The following is a 12,599-nucleotide window of genomic DNA, read 5'->3' as shown; positions in this document are numbered from 1 at the left end:
TTTCTAGATTTTCCTATTTATTGATTAATCATGAATTCATGGAATATCCGTTATTTCAATTAATGCAATTTAGACTCCATTTGGTTTAGTTAAAAAATAGAGTTTTAATAAATTTAAATAAAAATTGACAAAATATGTAATTAAAAAGTTATAGATCGTACAAAATGTGTGATCGAAAAATTGATAAATTTGAGCAAGATTGTTGAAAGACTAAAATGTGATGAAACTTAAGCTCCTTGTTGAGGTTCAGATGGAAATTTACATTATGTCTAATCTTAACTTGCATGTCGATCTCATTCAAATGTTTGGGAGCACAAAATTTTGCACTTTTGCATCTGAAAAGTCAACTCATCCGAGCTCACATTCCACATTAGCCTCATCTTTATAATTAGTTCCTAACAAAAGTTTCCCCCAAGTTCCAGTTTAGGGTGTAACTCAGCTCGGACCATCAAATTTTGATTGTCATTCAGATTTTTGGCGTGTTTTTGACATCTATAGTGCACAACAGATCGTGTATACACATTTGGTTTTACACACATGTTAGGGTTTATATTATAAACACAACCTAACATATTTAGTCCTGTTTGACAATCATTAAATTAATATGTTTTTTATTATATTTTATAATTATAGCATAATCTCGTGTATTTATCATTTGATAGGAACAACTCAAAAATTGAAAGAAAAAAAATGAAATAACTGAAAAATGGATGAAGTCCAAAGTTTGGGGACCTAACTATAAATATTTAGTAGTTTATTCCGGCCACAAAACGATGATTGAAGATCACCTAGGATCAACTGGATGCAATTAGAAATCCAATGAGTGAGCATTGAAATATAATCAAAGAATTTTCACAAATCCAGATTTTGAGCCTTAAATTGATATCCATTTATTGCATGGTAAACTTTCGAATGGGAAACACAATATTTCTAGAATAATTGTGTCCCTTTGTTATATTTTCAATGTATTTTGAATCGTCTCAATTGGATACCGAGGAAAAAATGACAAATACTGACAGATGCGCAGAGACATAACCATGCGTGATGCAAACATAACGTTTCTCATTTTATTGGAACTCTTTTGAAGACCAAATTAAACTTAATTTTTGAGCTAATATTACCTTCTCTAAATTAATAACGTAGGTAAACATTCGACAGAGCTCTCTCTCACCTTTAAAGTCCAGTCTTATTATAAAAATCGATCAAAAAAGAGGGGCCATGTTCAATATCTATTGGAAAAGAGAAACAAATATTACACGTGGATAAATGAAGAAAGTCTAAAACTTGACAAATTAAAGCTCGAGGTTGAAAATGAAGAAAAAAGTATTAGACAATGGCTATCTTTCTTGTATTTATAAATTTCAGGTGGTTCTTTTCCGTTCTTCGTATTGTTCTATCTTTAGAATAATGTTAGACTATATTCTTATGTTTAATGAAGATGAACCATTTATTTATTTATTTATTTATAATTCAAAGACAAGTAGATTAGTAATTCTTGTATTTCTTGATTAATTATGCATGCTAATTGCATTATTTAATTTCTTGGCCATCAATTACGTAATTAGTTGCCTGATGTAATGTTGAAAGGTTCATAATTAAGTAGAACATAGCATGATTAACACATGGGAATATAGCCCCTGTTACAGACCAAAGTTTGCTTCACCAATACTTTCGACCTACGAACAGCCTTAACCCTTCAACATATTCGCCCCTTGCTAGAAACTTGATTAAGTCAGCTTGCTTGAAACCCAGCCACGAAATTAACCCTTTGAGGTTAATGGAACTTGCACAATTGAAGACGGGACAGATTGCAAGAGCAAGAAAACAGAGACAAGTTTGGAGAATCTGCCTTTATATTACTTGAGAGTAGTCTTACAAAAATACCCACACAAGTCTTTGCCATACCCAATCTATATCCATTACAACATTAGCAAAACTTGTAATATAAAGCGTACACTACATAGAAAATGAAATATAGGCCCAGGATTGGATTCATCCAATGGCCACATTTAAATCCAGCTAAAGCATGCAGGTTGCGACGATTCCACCATCTTCCAAACAGCTCATGCAAACCCTAAACCATAAAGTAACTTCCCCCAGTTTTATACCTTCAAAAGATAGTGGTTTAGGGTTAGGAAACATCCAAACTCTTGGCAAAATGCACTATTCACGTTTTACAGCATTCGTCCCTTGTTGAAGGCAGTTCTGTCCAACTGGAGCGTCCTGCCTACGCTGAATTTCCCAGTCACTGCCTCGATAGACCATGTCGTGTTTAGAATAGAATTAACATATCTTGCAAAATGACATTGAATACAATAGGATTATTGATTGTCAAAAATGCATTTATGAAACTAAACTAAATAGTTAAAAATTGAAAATAGGATAATAATAGATGGATTCGAAATTCCAACACATACCTCCCATATTTTATTTTAAAATCATCTTAGATAATTGGTATATTATTTAGACTAAAACCAATCAATCATTTTTGTCACTTACATTCGAGCTCGATTACAAATTGATACAATTCAATTTAAAGCTTATTTTCCGAGAGGTGATACTCTCAACTTACTAAATCTATTATTTGTCAACAATTCTGTACTCTTGTGGGATTTTTCCGATCAAAATTTTGACGCCATTATATCGTGAATAAAGTTTTTAAATTGAATTTATTGATTCAAATTGGATCCGAAAACTTTTATTTTTGTTTTTGTTTTGTTAATTTTGGCTATCCACCTTGATCTTTCTTGTGTTTGGTGTTCTACCGAGTACCATTCAACAACATATACAGGATTCTAATACTGGCGAATGAGCAAAATTTTTGCAGTAATTAATTTTGACATGAATGATAAGGATATACATGTACAAGATATATATTGTGAGCATTTTTAGGAGATGTATTATATTGGGCACTGATTTATACATGCACTGACTCTGTTAGATTCAAACTTTTGGAGTTTAAACAATATTTAAGATGTCGAAAATAAGCAATTGACAAATCTGATAAAAAAATTAAAAGATGGGGATATAATCCACTTCAAATAGTTGAAGAAAAAGACTTACCATTGCCCATGAATTTAAATTATTAATCAATCATTCAACTCGAGGAGATATCAACTATTGAAGAAAAGCTTAAAAAAGATGTAAAAGTAATTACAACGGAATCTAACAAAAAAGCGGCAATTAATGGAGATGAGATTAGCACACGGTTTTTCGACTCCATTGATTGCCCAAAAATTTAACTTGTAATTAAGCACGAAAATGAGGTATATGTTTACATAGTTGAATTTAAATAAGATGGAATAGACATGTTATATCACATTGAAATTATCAAGGCAAAATATAGAGGAATATTGAAAAGAAGCAAAATGGATAAGGGATCAAAAGAGGATAATTGAAAAGAAGCAAAATGGATAAGGGATCAAAAGTTTTACTCAGAATTTCATAATACGGATTGAAAAAGTCAAGCTAATGACTATAAATAAGCACTTATTAAGAGGTAAAATAATTTTCTTCCTTTTTATTTATCATGCTTTCTAGATAATAATTTACGTAAATTAATTATTTCTGTGTACTAATAGTTAGTTTGGTATCTTCATCCTCACACATTTATCACATAAAAAAATGTTCACCGTTGTAACCAGCGGCCATAACCTATGCCGGATTCCCGTCTGCAATTGTAAAACCTTACGGTCGAATGTAACCTTTGCTTCCCCTAACGACGGTTGCAACTTGCAGCCATAACAGGCAGCAGTTGTCCCCTATTCCATCCATAGATTTTCTTGTTAGTTATGATGCATTATTATGTCATTAATAATTAAATTTTATTTGTTTTGTACGAACATGACATTTCACCAACAAATTTTGTCCCTAGTCAGTCAGCCACCAAAATTTGACATACATCTGAGGAGTCTCATATTTCGTGTGTTTCCATTTTATTTACTTAATTGATAATATTTTGAGACATAGGGCAATGTCTGATTTTAGCTTAGGGGTGGAAAAAGTATTGGTTTTTTCATCATCATCATCATCATTATTATTATTATTATTATTATTATTATTATTATTATTATTATTTCTTTTTTATGATTGTGTGAAGATTTATTGCTTTATTAGATACGGAAAAAAAGTAGAAAAAAATTGAATTTTTTTTTAAAATTTAAAAAATAAATAAATAAATAAATAAATAAAGGGAGAGCCATGGAGGAGAGAGAGAGAGAGAGAAGGAGATGAAAAAGTATAGCAAAATAATGGGAGAAAAAGTATAGCAAAATAATGGGAGAAATATCGGATGAATGAGAAATTACGAAAAAGGACGAAAATCAGTGAATTGACACCTTTTCATTTCATAAAGGTGGTGCATTGTTTGGAAAGGGTGCATGGTTTGGCCCCAACCATTTCGTCCACACCCTTTCATGGTCTATAAATAGGACCCTTTGGGTGTCCTATTCCTCACAGTTTGATATGCAAAACGTCTCTCATCCTCTCTTCTATCCAAAATCAAAATCATTCATTTATTTTGATTTTCTTTCATTTCATCATTGGAGTACATAAACCTAAATTTGGTTCGTTGTACTTGTGTTTTGGAGTGCTACAAACACAAGTGTAGCCGTTGTATCTTGGGAGTCGATTGCCGAAATCCGTAGGCACCGTTGCGGGGCAAATTCGACTTAAGGACAAAGAGTCCAACTCTTGCCTCGGCTTTGTCCCTATCTTTATACTTATTTTTGACGTCTCTATTCACAAAATTCTTCCAACATGGCCACAGGGCAAACAATACAATTGTTATAGAACGAAATTGTATTAACCTGTAAAGATGAAGACACTAGTTTGAGAGAAGCCGACGATGGATGACCAAGGTGCGTATGCCATAAATTGGAAAGCTGGGATACTTAATGAGATGTAGGAGTCCTTTGCAATGGCGACATGTAATCAAGACCACCACGCTACTTACCCAACCCATTCATCTTTCCCATAGCCAAGTCCTGCAAGACACAAAAGTTGGGAAAAGAATGGCACAACAATTTAGAGGAGTGGTGAGCTTACTAATGGAAATTAAATTCAAATGAAAAGATAGGATGCTCAAAATATCATGTAACGTGATATTAGACAATTAGCGTTAAATGGCAAGTTTCCAGTGGAGGTTTTGGGGCCGAAAATCCTGTGGGCGCTGGTGACGTTTTCATATAGGTGAAAATGATAGAATCTGTGATGATATGGTCTGTTGCACTGCATCCAAGATCCAAGGCTTAGTGAAACTAGAATTAATGGCATTAAAAGAAGAAAACAGACCTGTGTCATTATTTAGTTTCATCAAAGATAGGCATGAGTAATTTGTTGTAGCTGATCAGCGCAAAGTCCATTTGTAGAATTCAATGAGTTGCTTTATTCGGAACCTAACCCATATGCGGATTGTGAAGTATCCGTTGTATTGGCTGCATGAAAGGTACGGGATCTACACTGCTGTTGTTGCCCCTAATTGCATTGACTCCCATTTTTGAATCTGCACCTACCATCGGTATGGCCCTTTTGTCACAGAACTTGCAATGTAATTTCAAATTCTGACATTCCTCAATTTTATGACCATCCTGCAATGATTACAATGTTTAGCTTTGTCGAAAGAGTTGTAGTGGCAATTCTGGACTGTAGATGCAATGGAAAATTTTTCGATAGACCCGAAGCCATAAGTCGCTAAGTTTCATCCTGGATGGCAAGGGAATAGGCCTGGCGGACATTGGGCATTGGTGCTATCTTGAGAATATTAGTACGAATGATGTTGTGGACATCATTGAGACCCATAAGAAACTGCATCAACCGATCCTCCTCTTTGATCATTATGGGCCTTATCTAACTGCAAGAAGGGGTGGTTCGATATCCTCTAACTCGTCCCAAAGTCCCTTGAGTTTTGTGAAGTAAGCAGACACTGTCATGCTCCCTTGTGTGAGGGAGGCTAATGATTTTCTGATCTGATAAATTGCCGGTGCATTTTTTTGAGAAAATTGATCCTCGAAATCTTCCCAAACTTGACGAGTGGTTTGAGTTAGCCATGACAAGATCATACTATTACATTGATTCTAACATGCAAACTCTGTTAGGCTTTCCTTCTCTGAAGGGGGTTCAATAGAACCATTGATGAAGCCAATTTTGTTTTGGCTGTGAGAGCATGGATAATTAATTTACTCCATGATTGATAATTGGTACCGCTCAATTTTATTGGGACCAACATGTGATAAGGGTGATCTGAGGAATTATATAATACGGATTTGATGTGTCCAACAATTACGATCCTTGGTTGTCTGTTGAATTTATTTGCCCTTCTTCTGCCATGATGATAGTTTAGTTGAACAAAAACAAGCCCTGGTGTCAAGGACCGTAACTTTACTTAGTCCCTTGACACTATCGCAGTCGCAGTTTGTCCAACTTCGTCCGCACATTGTAAATATTACTTCGAGTTTGAGTTGTAATTTTCTTCTCATTGTAATAGTTATTTCAGTTGTAAAATAACTCTGATATTAGTAAACGTTTAGTATGATTCCTCATCTTTTAAACTTCTACTCCCGTCACTTAGGTTTTTGCTCAAAATGCTATTATATGGGGTATTAGTCATTTAAAAATCTTTCAAGCTCACTAGTGTCCGCTCCTTGTACCAGCAATTGTAATTTTCTGCTTTCATCAATTGTAATGTTCAGTTTTCATCAATCAATGTTCAATTTACTTTCAATGTATTCAAATTCTTTGCTGTAAGCTTTCTACAAAATTGTAATCAAATCTTCTTTCGTCTCGACGCGATCGAGAAAAGGCGGAAGGTAGTCTAGCGGAGCAGACTACTGTCGCACGGTGTCCCTTTCTGTGCCAAGAAGAAAGGCACCCCGTGAAAGTTGGTATCAGAGCTGCGGCTCACGACCCTCGATAAGAAAGCTATGGATCTAATTACATCCCACACCACTGAAGTGGTAGAGCCTCAAAAGAAGGGTACTACGAAACAGCGCGTGGATGCGCTTGATGAGACAACTACTAGGTTGTGCTATGCTGTGGAAGGTCTCGAGGAAAAAGTCAAGATGGCCGAATCTGAGATTCGTGGATTACACATCCAATTGGATGAAAGCCAAAGAGCTTGCGCAGCAATAACTGAAGCTGCTGCAATCATTCCTGATCTGCAGGATGAAATGGAAGCGTTGAGAGCTCAATTGTGGGTACTCCAACGTGCGGTGGGCAATGGGCAAGCTCCCGTACCCGAGTATGCTCCTAGACTCAGAATTCTTGAACCGTGTACCTACAGAGGGGCACGTGATGCAAAAGAGGTCGAAAACTTCTTGTTTGATATGGAACAGTACTTTCTAGCAGCTTTGAACGAAGATGAAGCTAGAAAAGTAACCACAACTACCATGTATTTGGGTGGAGATGCAAAACTATGGTGGTGAACCAAATATGCTGACATTCAGGCCCACAGGATTTGAATTGATTCTTGGAATCCCCTCAAGGAAGCAATCAGATCGCAGTTTTTCCCGAAAAATGTCGAATATCAGGCTCGACGGGCACTTCGAGACCTGAAACACACGAGCTCTATCAGGGAGTATGTAAAATCCTTCTCAAGGCATATGCTGAATATTCGAGATATGTCGAAAAAGGATAAGCTCTTCACCTTTATGGAAGGGTTGAAACTGTGGACACGCACGAAACTTCAAAGACAGAGGGTTACTGATTTGAGCACGGCCATGGGAGCCGCTGAATGCTTGAGCGACTACCAAATAGAATCTAGAAAAGATTGACCTTCGGGGAGTAATCAAGCAATTGGAGGTGGTAACAGATCTTACAGACCCAGCTCGAACCCAAATGGGGGAGAGCGTTACTCTTAGAATCGTGGCTTTCAAGGAAACTATCATAACAGCCGTCAAGGAAATTTTAACGGCAGTAACAGTAACAACTGGAATGAAGGAAAAGCAACGGAGGGCCAAACTGATGCCACTCCCAAATTGAAGTGCTTTTTATGTGAAGGACCTCATCAGGTGTCGGAGTGTCCTCAGAAGTAGATGGTGAATGCATATTGTCAGTTAGCAAGTGGCGGGTCAAGTTCAAAGCAAGAGGCCCCACAGACTAATTGTCATAGTGAGTCTGACTTTGAAGAGGATGAGGACGTAGTTGTGGCATTTTCACATCGGTGCAACACACTGTCGCATCGGGTTGCTAAAAAGGACGATGTTCCATTGAAAGAGGCAAAGATGGAAGAAGCGAAGGCTCGAATTTGTAGCACCAAAGGCTTAATGTACATTGATGTAAAAATCAATGGGAAGCCAATCAGGGCTATGGTGGATACTGGTGCTACCCACAACTACCTTGCATGTACCGAAGTAGAGCAGCTCAGACTTGTTCTAGAAAAGGGTAGTGAAAAAGTCAAAGCAATCAACTCCGTTGCTCAACCAATAGCTGGAGTGGCGAAATCGGTGTTGATCAAAGCAGGTCCTTTCGAGGGAAGGACAAATTTATCTGCAGTTCAAATGGATGATTTCAAGCTTATTCTAGGATTGAAATTTCTTCAGGATACCAAGACAGCAGTGTTACCATATTTCGATTCGTTAATGATGATGGGTATTAAGCTGTGTGTCATCCCTACACAAGTTGGGAGGATGGGCGAGAAGAGTATCTCAACCATGTAATTTAGTAAAGTTTTCAAGAGAAATGAACCATTTTTTTGTGCACTCTTCGATTAGAGGAGATCGAAGAGGCGAATGGTCCTATTCCAAAACCCGTTAAAAGGCTTATTCGGGAATTTGAGGACATCATGATGAAAGAATTACCAAAAAAATTACCACCAAGAAGAACGATTGATCATGAGATTGAACTTATTCCAGGCGCCAAAGCTCCCGCCAGGGCACCATACCGTATGTCTCAGCCTGAGCTTGAAGAGCTTGGGAAGCAACTGGGGAAAATGTTGGAGAGTGGAATCATTGTGCCTGCGAAGTCGCCATACGGAGCTCCTGTATTGTTTCCGAAAAAGGCTGATGGTTCTCTTAGGATGTGTTGCGACTATCGAGCCTTGAACAAGATTACTGTAAAGAATAGCTATCCTATCCCACTGGTTGCGGATTGCTTCAATCGACTGAGTTGGGCGAAATATTACACAAAAATTGATCTTAGGTCCGGATACTAGCAAGTTCGGATCAAGGAGAGAGACGAAGCAAAGACTACGGTGGTAACCAGATATGGAGCCTTTGAATTTAAGGTGATGCCTTTTGGTTTGACAAACGTTCCACCAACATTTTGTACTATGATGAATCAGGTACTTCACGGGTTCTTAGATGATTTTGTTGTGGTGTACTTGGTTATATAGTAATTTACAGCGAGACATTGAAGGAACATGTCCGCATGTGAGGTAAGTTTTTAATCGGCTACGGGAGAATGAACTTTATGCTAAGCCATCTAAATGCTCGTTTGCTCAGACATCTATTAGTTTCTTGGGTCACATCATTGAACAATGTAAAATCCGCATGGATTCGAAGAAGGTTACAGCCATCAAAGATTGGCAACCACCAAAAACCGTACATGATGTACGTTCATTTCTTGGGTTATGCAATTACTATCGAAGATTTGTAAAAGCCTGCTCAGAAATTGCACTGCCACTTACTGAATTGACAGAGAAGGATAAGGATTGGGATTGGTCATCCCAATGCCAAGCTGCTTTTGAAAGGTTGAAGAAGTCCATATGGACGAACCTAGTTTTCGCCTTATCGAATATGGCTAAACCATTTGAAGTTCATACAGATGCTTCAGATTTTGCCCTTGGTGGAGTCATCTTGCAAGAAGGACACCGGTAGCATATGAGAGCCGAAAGTTAAACCAGACAGAACGTCGTTACTCGGCACATGAAAAGGAATTGTTAGCAGTAGTCTATTATCTCAGAGGATGGCGTCACTATCTGCTTGGGTCTCCATTTATTGTGAAGACCGATAACACTGCAGTTAGTCACTTCATGTCCCAACCAAAACTATCGAGCTAACAGGCTTGTTGGCAGGAATTCCTTTCAGAGTTTAATTTTATGTTAGAGTATTGTCCCGACTCTAGTAATCATGTTGCTGATGCTCTTAGTCGATAAGCCGATTTAGCTGCCATCTGCTCTGTAGCTGCTCTTTCAGGGAGCGCAGTCTCCACGAATACTAGAGACCAAATTTGGACACTTATGGAGAAGGGCCCGACTACCCAATATTTGGTCGACCTCATCAAACAGGGTAAAACTCGACAGTTCTGGCTCGATGGGGAACTAGTGAAGACAAAGGGAGACCGCCTATATGTTCCTAAGGGAGAAGATCTGAGGAAATCACTAATTACGGAATGCCATGACACAATTTGGGTAGGGCATCCCGGAGAGGAACGCACTTGTGCATTACTACAACGTGCATACTACTGACCTCAAATACGGGATGACATTGCAACATATGTAAAAATCTATCTTATTTGTCAGCAAGATAAGATAGATCATCAAAAAAAGACGGGCTTACTGGAGCCCCTTTCCGTCCCAACCCGACCATTCGAAAGTGTATCGATAGACTACATTATTGGGTTGCCAAAAGTTGAGAATTTTGGCACTATCATTGTCGTGGTTGACCATCTATCAAAATATGCAACTTTTATTTCAACACCTAAGTATGTATTTGCGGAAGAGACAGCTCAACTCTTCTTCAAACATATTGTCAAATACTGGGGGTTGCTTAAGGACATCGTCAGTGATCGAGATCCTCATTTCATTGGGATATTTTAGACTGAGTTGTTCAACTTCTTGGTTCAACTTTGAGCATGAGTTCTAACTTTCACCCACAATCTAACGGACAGACGGAGCGCTTCAATTCTATGCTAGAAGAATATTTTTGGCACTTTATCTCTATTTCGCAGAAAAATTGGGTAAAACTTTTGGATGCGGCCAAAATTTGTTTCAATGCCCAAAAGAGCTCTTCTACCAATAAGAGTCCTTTTGAGATTGTTACTAGCCAGTAACTGCTACTCCCTCATACAGTGGATATCGAACGAATTACCAAGTCCCCTCAAGCAAAGAACTTTTCTCAAGAATGGAAACGAAATATTGAAATTGCTCGGAATTATCTTGAGAAAGCTAAAAAACGGTACAAAAAGGTTGCAGATCTAAAGCGCAATTTTATTGAATTCAATGTTGGAGATCTGGTAATGGTTAAACTTCCCGACAGAAATGTTTACAAGCCAATAAAAGGGAAGGACTTAAGATTATCACCAAAATACATTGGACCATTACCCATCGTGAAGAGGATTGGAAGAGTTGCACACAGAGTTGAACTCCCTTCATGGTGTAAAATCCACAAGGTCCTTCATGTTAGTGTGTAGAAGCCATACTTTGCAGATAAGGAGGACGCATCTAGAAATGAGCCAAAGCGACCTGTGTTTGAACTGAAGAAAGCTGGAAAGAAGGTTGCTGAATCTATTCTTGACCATCGAATCACTCGAGCTTCTAGAAAAGATCATCATGAGTACTTGGTCAAATGGATGGGATGCAGCAGCGAGGAGAATACTTGGGAAAGAGAAAAAGATCTCGGAGCCTTCAAACCATTAATTGAAGCATATCATGCATTGATGGCACCGAGGACGTCGCCAAAACAAATGGGGAGAACGTCAAGAACCGCAGCTTTACTTAGCCCCTTGACACTATCGCAGTCGCAGTTTGCCCAACTTCGACAGCACATTATAAATATTACTTCAAGTTTGAGTTGTAATTTTCTTTTCATTGTAATAGTTATTTCAGTCCTAAAATAGCTCTGATATTGGTAAACTTTTAGTATGATTCCTCATTTTTTAAAAGTTTACTCCCGTCACTTAGGTTTTTGTTCAGAATGTTATTATAGGGGGTATTAGTCATTCAAAAATCTTTCAAACTCACTGGTGTCCGCCCCCTGCACCAGTAATTGTAATTTTCTGCTTTCATCAATTGTAATATTCAGTTTTCATCAATCAATATTCAATTTACTTTCAATGTATTCAAATTCTTTATTGTAAGCTTTCTACAAAATTGTAATCAAATTTTCTTTCGTCCCGACGCGACCGAGAAAAGGCGGAAGGTAGTCTAGCGGAGCAAACTACTGCCGCACGGTGTCCCTTTCTGTGCCAAGAAGAAAGGCACCTCGTGAAACCTGGGATGATGGCTCTTATACCATGTCAAATTTGGAGAAGAAGAAGAATATAATGCTTCTGTATGTATATTATCACAAAGGCATCATCCATATATACATGGATTTTTGACAGAATTTTCCTTACACCTAGTCTTACAATTCGTGACCTGCCCTAAATAAGGCAACTAATATCAATACAAATCATATAGCCAAGCTGGTATCATAGTGAGTGCTCAATAAGGCAGTTAATATCAATACCAATATTATACAAATATCATGCCAATCTCTTAATATGGTTAGTCATCATGTTCACTACTTTTAACACATAGCATCAACTCTGAGATAAACTTGGGGCGATTCGCAAAAATTTATTTAATAATAAATTTATTATCTTTATTATCATCTATACTCGTAACCTAGTGCATCAGATATGTATTTCAGAGAAGCCTTTAATACATACGAAAACTGGAGATG

General features: G+C 37.6%; 1 protein-coding gene across 1 annotated transcript; it reads left to right on the top strand.

Moving 5' to 3' along the window:
* The first annotated feature begins 9,355 nt into the window (after window positions 1–9,355).
* On the top strand, window positions 9,356–10,155 carry LOC111400459 (uncharacterized mitochondrial protein AtMg00860-like). The gene is made up of 4 exons (XM_023027874.1): window positions 9,356–9,370; window positions 9,438–9,808; window positions 9,898–9,955; window positions 10,084–10,155. The coding sequence occupies exons 1-4, from the start codon at window positions 9,356–9,358 to the stop codon at window positions 10,153–10,155; spliced, it is 516 nt and encodes a 171-aa protein (XP_022883642.1).
* The last annotated feature ends 2,444 nt before the right edge of the window (window positions 10,156–12,599 follow it).

This window comes from Olea europaea, chromosome 10 (assembly GCF_002742605.1).
Source record: "Olea europaea var. sylvestris chromosome 10, O_europaea_v1, whole genome shotgun sequence".
Taxonomy (NCBI): Eukaryota; Viridiplantae; Streptophyta; class Magnoliopsida; order Lamiales; family Oleaceae; genus Olea; species Olea europaea.
The sequence above is the reverse complement of the archived record's forward strand: the minus strand, read 5'-3'. Positions and strand labels throughout refer to the sequence as shown.